Here is a 22,030-nt window from a genome sequence, read left to right as displayed (position 1 = left end):
AATAAAGAACTGAGCCAGTTGAAGGATGTTCATAGGCAATGTTGGCAAAGAGTGGATAAATACATGGGATAGATGTCATGTGGGGCATATACTAAAGGAAATATTCAGATGGGCAGAAAAGAAACTGAAGCAATTTTGCTTTGTGTTTTGAATGCATTCTCTTATTCTCAAGATACGTGATGAACTGATTACCTTTGAACGCTTTTTGCACTGATGAACTATTCTTCCTTTGAATGCAAATTTGTACTGGTACTCGACAAAAAGTCGTACTTTATATGGGTTATATTAACATAAGGTTTTTAAGAGTCTGTACATCTGTACATTTAATCGGCTTGCATAATAATCTTGCAAGAAAGACAGGACAAAAAATGTTTTTCTTTTCCAAAATTGCAAATTGAGACTCATGGAGGTTGAAGTGATTTTCCCAAGATAACACAGTGGGGACTCAAAGCTGTGTCAGCTTGTATTTTTTTCATTACTCCATAGGGCCTCTCTAAGATAAAAAATGCTTGGATGTGCCCAAGAGCTACCAAATCTTGTTTCTTTCCTCCTCTTCCCTTTTCTTTAAGGACAAGGAATTCAAACGAAACTCCTCTATAGCACTGTCCATTAAAATTTTCTTCAACCACAGAAATGTTTTTTGTTATCCAATATGGTAGCCACAAGCCAGGTGTGGCTATTGAGCCTTTGAAATGTGGCTGGTGTGACTGAAGAATTACATTTTTAATTAATTTTAATTTCAAAAGCCACGTTGCCTAGTGGATATAATATTGGACAGCACAACTCTAGAAGCTACATATAAGAGACTGGCAAACGCCTTTGATACCTCAAACTAAAATAGTAATTGGGGGTCAATTGCACTTTTAGTTTTCTAGGTGTTAGTATATCTTGAAGTCCAAACCCTTCACACACAAGCCACCATTTATGGTCAGTGCCATCTGTTGGGCTTAAACCATTTATGCCTGAGGTTGCAATTTTTTGAATTTTTGCAACCAGACCTTGGTGATGACCTTCAGCAGTAGGATATAAATAACTCCCATAAGCTTAGCGTTCCAATAATGGAACACTAGACATAAATGGGTCAAGATATTTTTCTTGAGTTTCAGTATCTTTACCTAATCACTGATTATTATTTTTACAAATAATTAAGCTGAAATAACTAAATTCCTCTGTAGCACCATTTATCTGATTTATCCAGAAGTTTGTGTCTCTTTGTTATCTTTAATTTTTTGTTATTCTATTATGTTCATAGTATATTAAGTAATGTACAGTTGCACCTTCTCTAATACATAATATATGTAAAGTCCAAAGCATTGATGACCATTTTGAATTTTCAGAAACTGTGTGTATGTTTTCTCAAATGGGAACAAGAACAAACCAGAAATATAAAGTAGAATGAGAGTTTCATGAAAGAAAAGGATTGAGCCAACATTTCCCCTTACCACCAAAGAATTCATACACCACAGACTTCTCACTACCTTTAACTCTTAGTTCTGTTAAGAATTTTTCCCACACTCCAGTTTCAAAAAGTTTTCTCTATTATTTGGTGCTTTGGTTCACTGAAGAACTCAGATGTTTATGTTTTATACAGAATTATCAATTGTTTTGAATCAAAATAGAAGATGAACGCTGAAGGGTATAAGAATAACATTACTACTTGAGAATTAAGTAGTACTTAAGGGACACAAACTAAGAGTACACACGCAAGATTTATATAACTGTCAAACAGTTGTTATTGGAAGCCACGGCTACCACAAAAGCTAGTGAAAGAAGTGTCATTTTATCCTAAAAGGAAGTCGTCTATGTGCTCCTTATGCATTTGTAGAATACCAGTTGCACCAGTAATATTGGCATGTCATTTGGTTATTGCTGTCTCACGAAACCTACTCCACAAGAATAAGCAGGGATATTTCACATAAAGCATACATAGCTGCTGCAAAGAGATTGTCATCACAATCCTTCAATCACCTTGCTTTTCAAAAATTTTTTTTTAATAGTTAACTAAGTTGGGAAAAAGTTACCACCTTCATCAAATACTTAAAATTGTAAAGCAAAATATATGGAATAGAAAATGGCATTCGTTCACATCAGACACTTGTGATGACAAAGTATGGTACTCTGTGAGTGGACTGATGTCCAAGGCAGATGTGTACAGATGCTAAACTGCTGGGAAAATGCTGCTTATGAGACATCTCTGCTTCTTGAGACCTGAATCTGCAAATGTTGAGCACTGTACCTTACAAAAGCCAACAATTTCTTGGCACAGAGTGTAAAAGTTTCATGGGTTGGAATGTCGGTGAAATTGTACACTCAGTACCTGAATTTAAACTTTAGGAGCTCAGTATGTATATTAACCACTTTCCTTCTCAAGGGATGCCATTCCTTTCTTCATTCATGGGGAATTTTCAAAATCAGGATTGTGATTCCAAGGCAATTGATACCTCCATTTAAGGAGCTTTCTGCATCCACTTTATTTAGCCAGAGAGGGAAGGGGTTGACATAAACGAAAAAGTGGATCAAATAGTCAAGAACATCATGGGCGCGGCAATGAACTGAACCACTTTTGCTAAGTGACAGAAAAATATTCTAATATTAAGGATTATTTTACAACTCTATGGAAGTAATGCAGCGATGCATCTTGTATCTGTTTTGTCTTGATGACAAAATGCACTCTTAGAGTCACAAGATCCTGCCTTGTGTTAGTTATAAACAAAAATATATTTATATATATATTTATGTAACTACTATGTGCTTTAAAGAAAATTACTGTATGATTCAGCAGGGTTTTTTCATTCTTTCTATCGCCATGCTGACATGAATGGCTTCTTAGACAGGAATCAGCAATGAAATGGGTCTTTAGTACTGAAACAGCATAAAATTAAAAATAACCATGTGTTTAAAATCCCTTAGCATTTTTGTTTCAAAAATGATTAAGGAACTCTTCATACTGTTTCCTTTTGTTTCCATCAGCCCAGAGCAACTGTGGTTTCATGGGACTTCACGGTTGGGGAATGGAGGTAAGGCTTCCATAAAGCATAAATCAGATGTTTTTATGCTGAGGCAGGAAAACAGAAAGCCCCGTTTGCCACTCCCTCTTCCCAAATCCTAAGCTAAAAGTTCAGAAATTTTGTCACAGCTCATAGAAAGGTCATTCATTACGAAGGAAGAGGCAGACATAGTTTGAACCTCCTGTACAGATAAAAAGATTCATTCTGTAAAGTGATGAACTTGTTGGTACAGATGGATCTAGACCAGAAAAACAACATCCTTTTGCCACACATCTGTTTTAAAGATGTAGAAAATCTCTTATTTTGTGTTTGTTTTCACTCCTGCATGAGCTGTTTTTCTTAGCAATCTTGAGACATTCATCATTGCTCTTTTGAGTGAAAGGGTTCAGGCTTTGGAAAACAGTTATCTTTGAGACATCAGAGAACATTTGAACCAAAGGTGTCGATCCCTCATGAACTAAAGCTTTATTATGATTTTTTTTTCTGATCCCTTTGCAACCCTGCACCTACGCCAAAAGCATTATAATCTTGTCATACTTCAGATAAGTCCACGGGAGATGTTCCGAGTGAACTATAGATGACATTCCACTAGGGAATTCTATGTTCAGTGTAAATGGTATCTTGTATAAGTTTTAGTTTTTTGTTTACCCTTTGTTTCCTGGGCTGAGCTTGTCCAGAAATCTTGTCTTCTTCAGGCTACAGCAGCTTAGAGCTTGTTTGTGTGTGTGTGTTTGTTTGTTTGTCTTAAAGGTATAGGCAAAATTTTAGTCTTAACACCTGTAAACCAGTACTGGTGTTGTTCTGTCCTAGAAATTTTAGCACTGCTCTGATACAATAAAGCCTTCTTTCTCTCCAACTGGTTCAACTTCAGCATAGGCAGGATGTCCAGAGCCTCTTCTAAACTTCATCGCAGGCCATCTGCTTGGGCGTCTCTGAAACAGAAAACACAAAAATAAAAAATGTGCGTCAGGGTAAGATTCTAGCACCAGAAAAATCTATTTGCTAGCTATTTTAGATTAAATGTTGAATTAATTAACACGTTAAATTATCTCTTATTATAGCTACAGTCAGAATTAAGAATTCCCCTTATCAACCCTCCAAGCCCTGTGCTTGCATTTCCAAGATGGCACTATCTACCCCTGTCAAAGGAAAGACCATTTGTCACACCTGCCCTCAAAGGATTCAGAGCTTCTCCCAAGCAAGGTTTAATGCTTTATACATATGTCTGAAATACTCAAATATAACTAGGCAAAAAGGAACTGTAATAAAAAATATTTTTTAATATATGGGCAGACACTCTCTCTTCTCTACAAGTCAATACTGATATCACTTCATTTTGTTCATTAATTCACTCAAAAACTAAGGTCATAAAATTCTGCTGTTCCTAGAAGGGTGTTTTCAATTAGGCACCAGACCTCCTAGCAAATAAGCTAAAAGAAATATCACTTAATATCTTAAGAAATTATTTATTTAGTTAAGCATACGCATCTATGATTTTTTTGTGCTTGAAAATTAAAGCTGTTATATCCTAAAAATGGAATCTATTATCAGAGGGTGTGACCAATCGTAAGCTTATGAAACAAATATTGTACAATAGACACTAGTCCTAAAATACAGGTTATTTGTATTGACAAAAAGAGAGCATTTCTTCTCAGCACTCCATCCATCAAACAAACCTGTGATTTACAAATAGATGTACTGAAATGAATTACTGAGTTATCGGAGCAAAATACACTAAAATGCATTTCACAGCCATAGTGACGCTAGAAACTATTACTCCATTTATCAAAGTGCCTGCAATTTTGGGGTAAATAAGATGATAAATATTGAAGGAAGTTCATTTCTATCTAAATAATTCTAATGCAAAACAGGTTAAATATCAGTATACACATACTGGCATTTGGTATTTTTCTAGATTTTCCAATTACATGCTAATGTCGATGATTAATGGCTGTGAAAGTTTTTCACATCAGGTAGGGATGACTATTAGCTCTACATTCTGTAAAATAAAAAAAAAACAATCAAGGTAATTACATTCTGCCTACTAATAATATTAAGTGCTATCTCTATAACATTATGTGGTCAGAATGCCTTAAATTTATTTGCTGATTAAGTTCCATTAAGTGAAACTGAATTATCCCTATTTTCCAAAAGAAGAATTTAAAACTAAAGAGAGGGCCACACAACAAAACGTGTCTATGGTGGGGCTGAAATCATCAACAATGGAAACATACTAAGCACCTCTAGGGAGGTGGGTACCATAACTCATGGTTATGCCTGTTTGTAGGGTAAAGATGACATGTTGCAGTGCTCACTACTTATAGCCCCAACTCTGGTTTTAGTGACTTCACAGCTGAGCTTCTCCAAAGCTACAGCTTCCCTGGGCAAGCAGCACCGCTGAGATTTTGCTCTGAAATGCCACCTTTCCGAGGCCAGTTGGTAGCAAGAACAACCCTGCCACCGAGCACGAATTTACAGCCACATAAAGACATTGAGCTATACTGTTCACAGTAGCCAAGATTTGGAAGTAACTGAAGTGTCCATCAACAGATGAACGGATGAAAAAAAAGTGGTCCATATACACAACGGAGTACTCTTCAGCCTTAAAAATAATGAGATCCCGTCATTCGTAACAACATGGATGGACTGGAGATCATTATCTTAAGTGAAATAAGCTAGGCACAGAAAGGCACAGAAAGGCATAAACATCACACGTTCTCACTCACTTGTGGGATCTAAGAATCAAAACAATTAAACTCATGGAGATAGAGTAGGATAGTTACCAGAGGCTAGGAAGGGTAGTGACGGGGTTGGGAGGAGGTGGGGATAGTTAATGGGTCTCCCCCCCCCAAAAAAAATGAATAAGACTTAGTATTTGATAGCAGAACAGGGTGACTACAGTCAATAATAATTTAATTATACACTTAAAAATAATTAGAAGAGTATAATTGGATTGTTTGTAACACAAAAGATAAATGCTTGAGGCTTGAGGAGATGGATACCCCATTCTCCATGATGTGATTAGGACACATTGCATGCCTGTATCCAAACATCTCACATACTCCATAAATATATATACCTACTATGTACCCACAAAAATTAAAACTTAAAGAGGAGAAAAACAATGGTGCTATATGTGGTCTTCACTAAAAAGGAGTGCAGATGATGGGCATCTTGATGATGATGCTCATGAAAGTTACATTTTATGAGGCTTTTATTTCATATCTCATGCTTTGTACTAGGTGATTTCCATACAGGGTCTCATTTAATATCCACAACTCCATCCTTTACGTTTTCCACAAACCTGCAAAGCTAGCAAATGGCAGGGCCAAGATGTAAAATAAAAATCTACCTACTTCCAAAGCTAATTTTTCCCATGATGGAAATTATTCCTTAAAATTCAATGGTTTGTGCATAACTCACCCAACATTTGGGAACCTGGCTGTAGTTTTATTTCAATCTTAACAATATACCAACAACTTCGGTATTCTGTTAATAAGTCAGAGCTACTAAGTTAACAACTCTTTCTTAGGTGAAAAGATTGCAGGATTATTGATACTGAGTATCATGTGCTTTGTGAGTATATCACAAAGGTCCCCAAAATAGAAAATACAAAATGTTGGAGGTGAAGCTTCCTGTGTTAACACAGTACAATCTTATTTTCCAAACTAATTACATATCCTTAAGGATTTTTTCGATTTGTAATTTTTTTCCACTCATTGTAGAAAAAATGAGTAAAAAATGAGTACAAAAAAACACAGACCTATCCCAACAAGATTTAAAATCACTAGCGATCCCACCAAAAACACACAACTGCTTAAACCAGTGGTTCCAACCTTTTCAGCACCCAGGACCAGTTTTTGTGGAAGACAATTTTTTCATGGGCTGATGTTGGGGGCATGGGGTAGGCAGATGGTTTTGGGATGAAACTGTTCCACCGCAGATCATCAGGCATTAGATTCTCATAAGGAGGTCACAACCTAGACCCTTCACATGTGCAGTTCACAATAGGGTTCATGCTCCTATGAGAATCTAATGTTGCTGCTGCTATGACAGTAGGCAGAGCTCAGATGGTAATGCTCGCTTGCCTGCCACTCACCTCCTGCTGTGTGGTCCGTTTCCTAACAGGCCACGGACAGGTACGGGTCCATAGCCCAGGGGTCGGGAACCACTGGGTTAAACTATCAGTGTATGTCACTCATGCAATTTCATAACTAAATATGCACAAAATAGGTATAATCCAGCTACAAAATTATTCAAGGCTGCTCTCTTATTCAGGAAAAACTGAAAATTCATAAACAATTTCGATTAGATTTTTAAAAAGCATTTTTCATAATAATATCTTAAAATTTACAATGAAATCTAACAAATGTCATGTAGCTAGGGTTTTAAACATTTGATGTTATTTTGTATTCTTTTATAATCCCTTCACATCTCAGTCTTAGCCGTAACAACACCGAGCAAAGAGTAACAACTTCACCAAAATTCTCCTTTCTTTTTAGAACACTTTCATAATGAAATAGGAGATGTCATCTCACATCGCAAAGCAATTACATGATTGTGAATAAATGACTTGATTTCTCTGGGCCTTTGTTTCTTCATCTGTGAAATAATAGCTAATTTGTCCTCTAAAACCCTAGGATCTTTATATTTGCTTGCCTAAGATAATTGCCTTTAAAGTAGAGAGAAGATCGTAATTTTAAAAGAGAACCTTCTGTGTTGAGGTTTTTCTGATCCTTATCCCTTCTGCCTCCTGTTAACTTTTAGAATTCCTATATTTAAGGGAAATCTATATAAATTGGCCCTAACTGAAATTGATTTTCCATGTCAATCTGCATGTGGTCAGATTATTCTTTATAAATGGAAAGAATGGGGCAAATTTTTTTTTTTTTTTGAGACGGAATCTCTGTCACCCAGGCTCAAGTGCAATGTCAAGATCTCAGCTCATTGCAACCTCCACCGCCTGGGTTCAAGCGATTCTCCTGCCTCAGCCTCCCGAGTAGCTGCGATTACAGCCACCCGCCACAGCACCCAGCTGATTTTTGTATTTTTAGTAGAAATGGGGTTTCAACATCTTTGCCAGGCTGGTCTCGAACCCCTGACCTCGTGATCCACCCACCTCGGCCTCCCAAAGTGCTGAAATTACATTCTTTAACAGAATAACTGAATATTTAGTTAGCATAGAAAAGTCCTTAACATCTATGCCATAATAGGAGCTATCTACCCAGAGTACGGGGAAAGGCTTGGATGGGAGTATCTGAAAACCTGAGCCTCATGTCCAGCGCTGCCACAAACTTGCAAGCAAGATTGAACACAGCCAGGGATTTTGGAGAAGGGATATGTTGTTCTTTCTCGAGGCCTAGACAGTTCCAAATCTGTGTTCTTTTTAGAATGCCTAATTCAGATTGTTACAGAAACTCATTGAGGCCACAGGGTCACTTGCTAAGAGGGCAGGATATATGCTGAAAATCGAAGAATTCAAACCAGACTGTAATGTTAATTCATTACAGAGTTTCAGGATGTAATGTCTTAAAACATTACTGGGTGCAATGCGTGGGTGATTTCTAATTTCATTTCTGATAATTATTTATGTGATAAATCATATTCAGAAGAAAATGCTTGCAGCAATAATGTTGGCACTGGGGTTGGCTGTGCAGTCAGGAATTCTCCCTAATTCTTGCTTCAGTACTACTAGTTGAACAGTCATCCAGGTCTGACTCAATGGTCTGTGGCAAGATAATTAGCTAAAATATCCACAAACAAACCTGGAGGGCACCCTCGGTTAGCAGTGTACACAAAACCGCAGCTGGAGACCTTCCTTCCAGTTCACAGAGCAACACACAGAGGGTTTTGTGTTGGGTTAGATGAGCCCTCGAAAGGGAGTTATAGGCATGAGTACGAAAGAAAAGGGACTGATTTTGAAATTAAAGGCCCAGATAGAAAACACCTGTGGTACATAATGGCACTTGTCAAGCAATTGATTAGAAATTTCTGCCATTTTTGGGCTGTCTTCCTCCGTGAACAGTGAGGGAATAGAAAGAGGCTGGGATCACTTCCCAGTGTAGGACTTGGGGAAAGTCACATCTTGTTACTCAGTTTCCAAATCTAAATGAACAAGAGTATTGTTTTTCAAAAAAACCTACCCTTCCTTCTGTTTTTTTGTTTGTTTACTTTATTATTATTTTTTGAGATGGAGTCTTACTCTGTTGCCCAGGCTGGAGAGCAGTGGCACGATCTCAGCTCACTGCAACCTCGCCTCCTGGATTAAAGAGATTCTCACGCCTCAGCCTCCGGAGTAGCTGGGATTACAGGGGCCTGCCACCACGCCCAGCTAATTTTTGTATTTTTAGTGGAGACAGGGTTTTGCCATGTTGGCCAGGCTGGTCTTGAACTTCTGACCTCAAGTGATCCACCCGCCTCAGCCTCCCAAAGTGCTGTGATTACAGGCGTGAGCCAAAGCGCCCGGCCCCTCCTTTCTTTTTAATTTTTAAGCCACGGACTCTTTTTGTTTTCTAATAAAAATCTTACCTTGAAGCCCAGAGTGAAGCACACAGGGTCGGTCTTCTTTAATTGTGGTGTACAGTTCTTTGCTTGCGTGCGCTCCCCGAGCCCTCATGGAGTTTAGGAATCCTATACTTTCTAAAACATGTGTTTTGGAAACTATAGAACTAAATCTGCGTTTCTCAAACTTGCCTGGCCACACGAACAACAAGGGATCTTGTTAAACTGCAGCTCCTGATTCAATAGATCTCAGAAAGGCCTGGGGGGTCTGTGTTTCTCACAGGCTCCCAGGTGATGCTGAGGCTGTGGATCCACACAACACACTTTGAAGAGCAAGGGTAATGATTTTCTAAGGTCTCTTCTAACAGAAACATCCTCCAGGAGCCAGTAGAAGAAAAAATATTGAACCTCAGCCTTCCTTGTGTCTCTGGCACAGCTTCATGGGAACTGAAGGTTTGTTTTTGCACCCAGGTCAACATTTCAATATTTAGCTTCGACTGTCCAAGGGAAGGAATTCTTTTCTCTCTATTTCATTCTTTGAAATACATTTTTTCTCTATTTTCCTTATTTTGTGTTGAATATTTCTTTAGTCTTAACAAGTTAAAGGTTGGATTGCCAGATTTAGCAAATAAATGACACACCCATAAAATTTGGATTTCAAATAAACAAGTCATTAAACATATATATATTTAATTGGACATATACTAATTAATGGCTTTTTTTTTTTTTAATTCTGATTCACATGAGTGTCATGTATTTGCCAATTGTATCTATGGGGAAACACAATGGTTTTGGGTCCTGGCCAGGGAAACCAGCAATCTAATTAAAACAAATGGCTCCTGTGTGTGGCTGTATCTCTTTGCTTCATGAAATGTAGGTCACTTTTTCCTTAAAAAGAGTAACTCAGATTGATCTGTTGGTCTTCTGGTGTGGTTGAGAATTCCAAGCAGGAGCATTCTAACTGCTCGTGTGGGAAGCAAAGCCTGGGTGATCTTTGCACATTTTCTGCTCGCCTTCTTTTGATTCTTCCCGGTGTGGAAGTTGCCTTATTTTCCTGCGCCAGCTCATCTCTAGTCTCCCGTTACTACCTGTCATTGATATGTTGCCTTCATTCTAGAACTGTCTTATGGATGACCTTGAAGGATTAGTTATAACCATAGTCGGTTCATGTGCAAGACGAAAATTGTTCCCAAGCATATACAGATCAGCTCTCTACTAGGGTTAACAAAAAAAATCCAATTTGTGTGATTTTCCAAAAGCTAACATCTTTAAAGTACAAAGTCAATGATTCTCCAATGGCTGAATAAATATCTTTCAATCACACATTGCAAACATTTAATGTGCATTATTTTCTTTCACTGTTTAGTCTGGCTGACTAAAAATAAAAATCACCTGGGGAGGTGCAAAGACTATCCATTTATCCATTTCACATATTTCCAAGAACACTTTCTTTCTCTCTGTTTTCTTTCCTTCCTTTCCTTCCTTCTTTCTTTCCTTCCTTTCCTCCCCTCCCCTCCCCTCCCCTTCCCTTCCTTTCCCTTCTTTCTTTCCAGACAGTATCTCACTCTGTAACCTGGGCTGGAGTACAGTGGCATGATCAACTCTCAATGCAGCCTCAACCTCCTGGGCTCAAGTGATCTTCCCGCCTCAGCCTCCTAAGTAGCTGGGACCAAAGGAGTGCACAACCACTCCTGGCTAATATTATTTATTTATTTATTTATTTATTTATTTAGTAGAGACAGGTTTCACCACATTGACCAGACTGGTCTCGAACTTCTAGCCTCAAGCGATCCTCCTGCCTTGGCCTCCCAAAGTGTGGGGATTACATGCGTGAGCCATTGAACCTGGCCATACAAACTTTCTGAATCCCCACCTACAGATTACAAGTCACTTCTATTTTTCCTGTGCTGTTCCAGATGTTTCTTGGTATTTTATCAATATCTCTTGTCACATTTTTGTTCACATATTGTGGTTGTACATGCGATTGAAGGGATGTAGTCAACATACATATATATATATGATATGTATATATGTGTGTCTATGTATGTATATCTATTTATATCATGCTCTATGTATATGTCCTAGAAGTCGAATGTCATATTCTGTGAACTCTGAAATATGCACAGCAGTGGGGTATTGAAGCTATCTGACACCAGGAGTGAATCTTTTTCATAACATCTGCTCCTCTTGAAGACACCATTATTTTCAGTAATAATCATGAAAGGAAATTAATAATAATGGCTATAAAGAAATACAGACAGAGAAAATTTTCTTGTTTTGAACTTTGTCCATACACAATGATGCCAGTAAAAATCATTAAAAATAAAAAATAAAATATTGCCATAAAAAAGGGGAAATAGAGTGAATAAATGCACCTTTTGGTAAAAAAAAAAAAAAAAAAAGGAGGGGGTGGATATTGCCAAATGAAGAATTCCACGGGCTTCAGAGAATGATTTGTACTTGCAATAGCAGAATTGAAGTGCCTTAAGTTCTGTTTTTCTGTCTTTATAACCACAATGCTATCATTCTTTGTTTTGAATCTACTATTTTAACACAGATATATAAAGTACCATATAGCTTGAAGACACCGGTGTGCCCAAAACAAATGCAACGGATTCCAAACCCTGATTAACTTTTATTCTCTAAATGAATGCATGTAGCTGAGTTCACTGTCGGGAGCCAAGTGTGTTACTGGGAGTTCTCTGAATTAACTTCCATGTAGAAGGCAATGTTTACTAAAGGATAAGTAATAGCATTGGACTAACTTGAAGCTTATTCATTATGTCAGTAAAACTCAGCAGTAAACGAGCCCACTCTTTAATGCTTAGATCAGCAAAAGTTTCTTTCAGGGAGGAATATTTTATCACTAACAGAGTTTAGCATTTTTAGTACATGGTGATAATAAAAAGCCAATTTTATTTGAGTCAGTTTTATTATAATTTTACCATTCTCTCAAGACGATGCAACCCCTTTTTACCTGTACTTGGGAACAGATAGCTTTGATCCACCGTGGCTGGCAAAGTGTTATATACAGGGAGATTCGCAATAAGTGTTTGTGTTCACTTGCACAGATCTTATTTACAGTTTATGCTGCCATGAGAGGCATGGCACTCAGACTCATGGGCGACAAGTTCTCTTTCTTGAATATTTATTTTTCCTTTTTTGACTTCATTTTTTTTAAATAATTACTTTTTATTCAAAATAAATAAGCCCTCTTACTTACAGGGAAAATATGAACGTAAACTCTGTCCTCCTGGTCTAAGACAGAAACCACATTCAGAATATGTTCATTTAAAAAGGAAAGATTTGTTGATTATCAAACAAATCTAGGTACTTCAATACATATTGTTTCTTTGAAAAATAAAGACTGAAAGGAATAATTCATTTCAAAAAGTCACAGGTTAGAAAACCAATTTTCCTTTTGAGGCTCATTTTAGCAAATCCTCCAAGTGTTCCCAAATCTTTTAAAAAAGCTACATCCCCTGAGAAAGGGTCCTTCCCCTGTAGCCCTCTTGCTCTGACACCAGCAGCCCTGCACCCTTCCCACTATTGGCCACTTTGTTGTTCAAACCGAGCATGACTGTGTGATAATGCATTCAGTCATCCAACAAAATTAATATTTGCACACCTTTTTGTAAAACGGTACTAAAGATAAGGCATTTATCTTATTTATAGGGAAAATAATATATTTGTATATAAAAACTTGAACAGGAGCTAACCAATGAGATTGGAGAGTCAGCACAATATCCACTTCCATCCCTTCTATATTCCTCCTTCTACCTCACCTTGAAGCTGCTACCTCCAGAGTCTGGCTATTACGTGGCACTGCGCTATGGTGGAAGATCACATCTAATTAGCCTCTGTAGTTCACCCAGGCTTCACTTAACTTCCTGCCAGCCTGCATTCCATAGAGGACCTCTTCAGTCAACTTACTGTCTCTTCTCTCCTTTATCTGACCATCAATTCTGGGTAAGTTTCCCCAGTCCTCAGCACAGATCCTTATCTTCTACATTTTTCTATTCCAGATCCTAAACAGAACCAACTAGTGGAGAAAAAAGTCACATGCTCAGGTTCACCCAGTGTCAAAGAATCACACTCTAATTTCCATTGGAAAGTCAGTGATTCATTTACTCTTCTCTTCTTGAATTCTTTTGATACACCCAAACTCCATCTATTCGCTCTAGCATCCAATCCCAGGGTGCCCTCTCTCAATTGTCTATTTCTCCATCTATTTTTACTGAGCCAGTGAAGGCCTTTAGAAGATGCTAATCCCTTGACCCCGTCAATGCTTTTATATCTACTCATGTTTCCTTCATATCTGCAAAAGTCTTCCTCAGTTGCATAGTTAATTGCTTTCCCTGCTTAATAATACTGTCTCTGCTATGAAGTTACTTCATTTCTCCCTCCTCTCCAAGACCCTTAAAACACCCCTTCCATTGTTTCTTTACCTTTTGCCTACACCAAACATCAGGAAAAAGCGTTTACTTGATGTTTCTTTGAACTCTCAGTACTAGATCTCTCTGAAATGTCTGGCCCCATCAATTGCCTTCATGGTACAAAACCATTTTTCACCCTCAGTGCCTGCTCACCACTTTAAAACTGCATTCTCTCAGGTTACCAATGACTTAGTCGTTAACGTCTTCTGTGACTTCTCTAGAGCACTTTACACTGCTGCCTGTCTCTTCAATCTTGACCCTTTCCCTTTTGTGGCTTCCTAGAATGGTATATTTTCTTGCATCTTGCTCTGTTTTGTGTGTGTGTGTGTGTGTGTGTTTGTGTGTATGTGTGTGTGTCTGTTTTGTTTTTGTCTTAAACGGTCCCCTTTTCTGATTCATCAACATTAACTGTCAACACGTCCTAAGGTTTGGTGTTGACAAGACCCAACTCTTTATTCTCTTGGGTTTCAAATTCTACTATTAGTTCCATATTTTCTCACCTGATTGTTTACCCATATCCATTCCTTTTTTTTTTCAGTTTTTTTTTTTTTTTGAAGATACCCAATTTCTTGACCATCAGCTCAAACCAAACCCGCCTAAAATCCATCCTGTCACTTTCCTTGCTAAACTAAACCTTCTGATGTTTTTAATTCTGTCATTAGAAAATTCAGTTTCGGCCGGGCATGATGGCTCACACCTGTAATTTCAGCACTTTGGGAGGTTGAGGCAGGCAGGTCACCTGAGGCCAGTATGGTGAAACCCCATCTCTACTAAAAATACAAAGATTAGCAGGGTGTGGTGGCAGGCGCCTGTAATCCCAGCTAATTGGGAGGCTGAGGCAGGAGAATCACCTGAACCTGGCAGGCGGAGGTTGCAGTGAGCGATTCTGGACTTTGAAGTTATCTTTGATTCTTCTTCATCCTACATATTCAATGTAATGAATCAGGGCATCCTCCTCACCTTTACCACTCATTAGATATAGGAAATGTTCAGAAATTGCTTACTTTCTTGGAATCTCAGTCATCCTATCTGTAAAACAGGGATCTAACAATCTTATATTTACTGAGCTCATTGGGGAGTACAGGGAATCGAATATAACTGATTGAAAACCCTTTCACATATAAACCTTTACGCAAACAAAGATTGCTAAATTCTATCTTCTTCCTCTTCCTTCACATGACTCCTGTATCAGCCTCATTCTTGTCCCTCTATAAATACCCCAATTCAGCTCTCAGCAACCACTTCACGTATAGACTACTGATAGTCTTCTAATTCCCTTGTGACCATCATTTCACTCTTCTTCTGGCTCACTCTACTCCTTCCTCACAACCATTTTAAACTCCCACTTCTTTTTTATTTTATGTATTTTTTTTTTTTTTTGATGGAGCGTGTCTCTGTTGCCTAGGATGCAGTGCAGTGGTGTGATCTCAGCTCACTGCAACTTCCACCTCCTGGGTTCAAGAGATTCTCCTGCCTCAGCCTCCCAAGAAGCTGGGACTACAAGCACGCACAACTATGCCGGGCTAATTATTGTATTTTTAGTAGAGACAGGGTTTCACCCTGTTGGCCAGGCTGGTCTCGAACTCCTGACCTCAAGTGATCCACCCTCCTCTGCCTCCCAAAGTGTTGGGATCACAGGCGTGAGCCACCACGCCAGGCCCAAACGCCTACTTCTTTATTACATCACTGATTCTCACTGCTTGTAGAATGATAGTTAGATTCTGTGGTTTGTCCTTCAAAGCCTACCGTATCTATTTTCCATCTATAGTAAAGCCATTTTCAATATTTGCCCATAGATATTAACACATAGTTAAATAAGTTGATTCATCTTGACCTTTCTTGATATGTTTTTAAAATCATAATATATCCCCATTCCATCTGAAAAGGTATCTCACCTTCCTCTTTGCTTAGCCAGAACATAGCACCCTTTCAAAACCGTGCACAAACACCATGTCTTTAATGAGATTCCTCCTGATTATCTCTCTTTCTCTTAAGTATTTTATAGCATTTGACGGAATCCTTTATTCAATATTGATCAAATCTTTGACGTTCCTTTCATTATTATTGAATTCTTATGAGGCTGTTTGGCATTTAAAGTTTTTGTGTCCTCTGTCTGTAGATGCATACTAAGCTGGAAAATATAATTACACATAGGATGACCATATGATTTCTCATCCAAATTAGGACACTTTTGAGAATAAATGGAGAAACTATTAATAATTATATCAGACAACAGACATAAACTAGAATGGCTCTGGGCAAAGTGGAATGTATGTTTACCTTAGTTATAGCCCTCTGTGAGTGTAAGAGACTCTAACAGAGTGTACTGCACAGAAAGATTCTTTGGTTTTGACTAATTTTCTGTGATACGAGCTGAGAATATTCTAGTCTTCTTCAGCATTAGCCTTAGTTCATAATATGTTAATAATGCTTTGAGCAGCACCTCTTTATTTTTTGAGCCACATTGCCACAAGTGGTTATTTTCTACCCAAATCATGAAATAATTTGCTATTAGACAGGCAATTTACTCTAAAGAAAAGTACTTTGCAGGAGGTGTGAAAACAAGCCAGTTCACCGCTGCCTAGTGACTGAGTTAAAAGACAAGATAATGCTGCACTGATCATAAATATTCTAATAAAAGTCAAATGTGAGTTAGTGCTGCCTCCCTACAACAGACTGGCTGTGTTCCTTAAGAAATTGTTCTTGTCAAGTTACTTGTGTCTGGAGTGCCAATGTGTTTCTAAGTGAAGCTAAAGAAATCTGGCAAGTTAAGGTCTAATCAGCAGTGACCCTAGGAATGGTTAACGGTGAGTTATTTTCTGTCCTAAAGTAATTGTGTGCTTTACTCCATATTTAATCACACGATTAAGAAACAACCCAAAAGAATGATTTATGTCATCAAATCCAAGAGTGGACACTATTCATTTGAAGCTACAGAGCGATCTTATCAGTCAAACTAGGGCAAAACTACACTTACATATACGACCAGTTTCATCATATGTTTTTAATCTGTATATGTTGAAATAAAATTAAAAGTTTTAAAGAAACTTTAAAAGGCAGATAGCAAACTTTTTACCTATTTAAGGTCCTACATTGAAAAATGAGTATCCAAAATGGTGTATATTTTTAAATCTGAGGAACTTGATTTATTTGTTTTGCAATTTTGGGCACATACTGTCTCACGTCAAATCAATTCAGACATTGAAATAAAAATATAATTATGACCCTGAGAAAAGGAACAATAAAGTATTAGTATAGCAGGAAAATAAAAGTTAATATGTAATTTAGAGGATCAACTGTAGAGGCTTTACAGATGCATTTGTAATTATATTGTCACACAATGTTATAACTGACTAATAACAGTGTTTAATCATTCCTTACTTAGGGCTCCAGTGATACTCATTACTGTCCTTTACACAGATTCATGTAACCTCCACAAAAGCTTTCCTGAGAGTGCACTGCATTCATCCTGTGATGAAGTGCTGATAACCATGGTAATGATATTATGTGAGCCAGATGATAGCTCTGGAAGTCATCCTGTTTGCAACACTTTAGAAATAAAAAAAAAAAAAAAGATAAAAAAGCAAGATGACTGAGATATAACAATTAGAACCTATAAAAACAACTTCTTTTGTTTTTGTTTTGTTTTGTTTTGTAGTCAATGGTATAATACGCAGGAGTTTTATAACATGGTTTGTGAATTATTTAGATCATTTGTTCTTTTTCCCTTCCTCTTTTCATTTGGATAACTTAACAATAGCTCAAGAAAATTGGGTAGGAGTGGGAAATAAAGGAATCCCTCAAATAAATTATGTATTTACATAATTTTTGCCTGAAACCGACTACTGTTTAAAATAGCACTTTTAACAAAGTTGAAGGCTGCTTGGGAGAGTCAGCAAATTTGGTTTTAGCTACTGGTTGAGTTACACAGAATGGTTCAGGAGTGACCAGAATCACACAGTTAGGAAAAGCTGGAATTTTTGCAAAATCTGCTGCCTTCTTGGTGCTATCTTCTTCCTGCTGCATTTTACTGTTTCCTGATTCTGCTTCTGTTAAGCACTAAGGCCTTTGGCAAGTCAATTCTTATCTCACATTCTCCATGTTCTTATATATAAAATAAGAAAGAGGACAGATACTGATTCTCTGCTTAGTAAGAAGCTACGGCCTTCCGTCAGCCTTAACAACTAAACACTACATCATAATTATTTTTAAAAGGCGAATATTTATTTATCAATCACACCACTTTAGTTTTATGCATTTAAATCATACTGTGAATGATTCAACTAAAACATTTCTATAAGATTTGTATAAAAATGTCTGAGTGCATCAAATCAATGTTGTAATTTAAAGAGGTGTTTACCTTTTCAAGCATACAAATGCTCTTTTGGGAAAACAGAGTTTTATGTCTCTTTAGGTGAGACATATAATGCAAAAAGTTATAAATGACTTCATTTGATGTTTCCTTAAATTCTCTGCTAACTCTTAACTTTCCGTCATTTCATGATGCTGTTTATTGAAGTTACACTTGGATTATTTTAGACGACGCATTTATTCAGCAAATATTTACTAAGCATTGTGCTTGCCCTTGGGGATAAAAACGATGAAATGAGACACATAATGTTGTTCTCTGGAGTGCCTATATTGTTATTAGAATTCACGAAGAATAAAATGATATTCTCAACAAGGAAAGTCTCTCGATTTAGTTTTAAAGCCAGTTCTTGGAGGAGAACTGATCAGTCAATTCTGCCTACTCTAACAAACGAAAAAGAATTCTAAATCTCTTAATCTCCGGTTATTTACTTTTCTCACTGAAACATCATGAATTGTTTCATTTAATAAATAGACATATACTAAATTTTCAGTTATCCTAAATATATTCTGCTAAATAGCTTTTACTGATTGGGAGTAAAAATTTAAGTCCAAAAATATAATTATTTAGATTTTAAAAATGTATTTCATTTTGTTTTCCCTTTTTGGGTACCGCTGTAATTTTCAATAAACAACAATTGTTCTTGTATCACTTTCTGTCATTATGTTTTTTTCCCCCCAACAATTTCATTAGTTTACATTTGGATTAGTCACTATAAATATATTTATAATCTTAATCTGCCTTTGATTTTACTTTGCTCAAAATTTTCAATGGCTTTTAATCCACCTGGTTCTCTTTTTATAAACCACTCTTTCTAAACAAAGAAATATTCAAATGTAATTATGTTGTTTGCTAAAACACACCCAGTCCATTGATTTTCCCTGACTTCTCATTACTCTAATAAATGTCTTATGTGATCTTATATGCACTGGAGGGTGACTATTTTCTATGTGAATAATCCCTTTTAAAATTTTCTCAATGGTATAATAAAGTAGAAGTTTATCTCTTGCTCATATCATAGTCCAAGACCAGTATTCCTTACAGGGAGGCAACTTCTTTCCATGTGTGGATCCCAGTTCTTCCATCTTGACTTTTCCATTCTCCGGGGACCATATATCCGGTTGGTGGGGCAGGAGAGAAGGTGTGGCAAAGGCACACATAATTGTTAAAAGCCTTGGCTTAAATGTGACTTTCTGGAGTGACAAGTAGTCACCTGTCCATCTTTGGGTGCAAGAGAGTTTGAAAAAGATAATCTTTAATTGTGCAACTACTTTCCAGTCACAACCCTCTACTCTAGAATTGGGAACATGAATTATAGTAAGTAGTTAGCCTGCTCTGCTACAAATATCTATGTCTTTTTAATGACTTACATGAGGCTCAGAGATTATAACTATGAGGTATCTAGTACTTTATATGCCAATATATACAATACTAAATGATATGTAGTATTATTACCAGAAACATTATTATTACTTTAACATTCAATAAATGAGAGCTTAGAATGTGCATGTATACGTGTAAATTACCAATTGCTGTTTAATAAATATAGATGGAGTAACATATATTAAAAAAGCTGTAAGCATGTTCCAAACATTTCCAAAATGTTTGTTGCCGAATGAAGCAAGCTGAAATATGAGACGTGTGTTACAGCAGGAGCTACCTTCAAATGCACAAAGGATGTCATAAGGCAAAAATGTATGCATGCATTCTGAGTTCTGGCAGAAGGCTGCACTGATTCCACCAGGGCTTGTATGATGTCTTTCTGGTCATTTTGTTTATCTGAAGCTCATCTTGGAAAGAGTTTTCAGGAAGAACTCATGGAAAGAACATTGGCAGAGTTCCTGCACATGGATAATAATTTATTTATGCCCTTTCTACTCAATGGTCAGTTTTGCTGGATATAAATTCTTGGCTGACATTTTCCATCCTTTCACATGGTTACTCTATTTTCTTTCTAGCACAAAATGTTGCTGTTAAAAACTTCATGATTGTCTAATTCAGATATATTTATAATTCAAGTGTTTTCTTTATCTCAGTGCACAAAACTTTTTTTTTTTTTTAATATCATCCAGCGACTTTACTAGAATAAGTCTTAATGCTCATTGTTTTGGGTAAATAATCTCAGGTACATAGCATGCTCTTTCAATATTTACTTTTTTTAATTTCAAGAACTAAAAATTTTTTAGTTTGTGGTTTATTTTTCTTTTGCTTTGGTTTTTTTCTTTCCTACTATCCAGATGTTGAACCTTCTTTGACAAACTTAAATGTTTGTCATTACCTCTCAAATTTTTTTATCTGATTTAATTCTTTTCAATTAAAAAATCTACTTTTAAACCTTTTATTTCTTGTAATACATTAAGAATTGTGTTTATTTACTCTTCTCTTATTCTAGTTTTTTATTTTCAAAAGTATCTTTTCTGTATTTCTAATTCTCACATCTATTTCATTTTTTAGTTGTTCTAATGCTAATTTGGGTTGTTCTTTTCATCTTTTAAATCACTTTCTTTATGCTTTTTAGCTAGTTTTAAAATAGTTCCTTAGAGTTTTTATTAGATTTTTTTTTTAATTTTTATTTTATGTTTGGGGGTACATGTGAAAGTTTGTTACATAGATAAACACATGTAATAAGGATTTGTTGTAGGCATTATTACATCCACCAGGCATTAAGCCCAGTACCTGATAGTTATCTTTTCTGCTCCTCTCCCTCCTTCCACCCTTCCCCCTCAAGCAGACCCCAGTGTTTATTGTTTCCTTCTGTGTGTTCCTAAGTTCTTATCATTTAGCTCCCACTTATAAGTGAGGACATGTAGTGTTTGGTTTTCTGTTTATGCATTAGTTTGCTAAGGATGATAGCCTCCAGCTTCATTCATGTTCCCACAAAAGACATGGTCTTGTTCTTTTTTATGGCTGCATAATATTCCATGGTGCACATGTACCACATTTTCTTTATCCAGTGTGTCATTGATGGGCATTTAGATTGATTCCATGTCTTTGCTATTGTGAACAGTGCTGCAATGAACATTTGAGTGCATGTGTCTTTATGACAGAATGCTTTATATTCCTCTGGGCATATACCAAGTAATGGGATTGCTGGGTCATATGGTAGTTCTGCTTTTAGCTCTTTGAGTAATTTTCACAATGGTTGAACTAACTTATACTCCCACAAACAGTGCAAAAAGGGTTCCCTTTATTCCACTGGCTCACCAGCATCTGTTATTTTTTGACTTTTTAATCATAGCCATTCTGACAGGTGTAAGATGGTATCTCGTTTTTTTGATTTGCATTTCTTTAATGATCAGTGATATGCAGCTTTTTTTTTTTTTTCCTATGCTTTTTGGCTGCATGTATGTCTTCTTTTGAGAAGTGTCTGTTCATCTCCTTTGCCCACTTTTTAATGAGGTTGTTTGTTTTTCTCTTGTAAATTTGTTTAAGTTCCTTATAAATGCTGGATATTAGACCTTTGTCAGATGCATAGTTTGCAAATGTTTTCTTCCATTCTGCAGGTTGACTGTTTACTTTGTTGACAGTTCCTTTTGCTGTGCAGAAACTCTTAAATTAAATTAGATCCCATTTGCCAATTTTTGCTTTTGTTACAATTACTTTTGGTGTCTTTGTTGTAAAACCTTTGCCCGTTTCTATGTCAGGATGGTATTTCCTAAGTTGTCTTCAGGTGTTTTTATAGTTTTTTGGTTTTTATTTAAGTCTTTACTCCATCT

The 22,030-nt window shown here is 36.7% G+C and overlaps 1 protein-coding gene across 2 annotated transcripts in view; it reads right to left on the bottom strand.

Moving 5' to 3' along the window:
• Positions 1 to 3,448: 3,448 nt before the first annotated feature.
• PLXDC2 (plexin domain containing 2) overlaps positions 3,449 to 22,030 on the bottom strand; it is a 474,652-nt gene continuing 456,070 nt past the window's right edge. For both annotated transcript variants that reach the window (XM_009245164.4, XM_054522029.2), the window contains one exon: positions 3,449 to 3,940. In XM_009245164.4, coding sequence (XP_009243439.3) covers positions 3,824 to 3,940 — 117 coding nt within the window. In that variant the 3' untranslated portion in view covers positions 3,449 to 3,823. The remainder of the gene's footprint in view (positions 3,941 to 22,030) is intronic.

Source organism: Pongo abelii, chromosome 8, assembly GCF_028885655.2.
Source record: "Pongo abelii isolate AG06213 chromosome 8, NHGRI_mPonAbe1-v2.0_pri, whole genome shotgun sequence".
In the NCBI taxonomy this organism is placed as follows: Eukaryota; Metazoa; Chordata; class Mammalia; order Primates; family Hominidae; genus Pongo; species Pongo abelii.
Note: the sequence above shows the minus strand (reverse complement) of the source record. Positions and strands in the feature narration are given on the sequence as shown.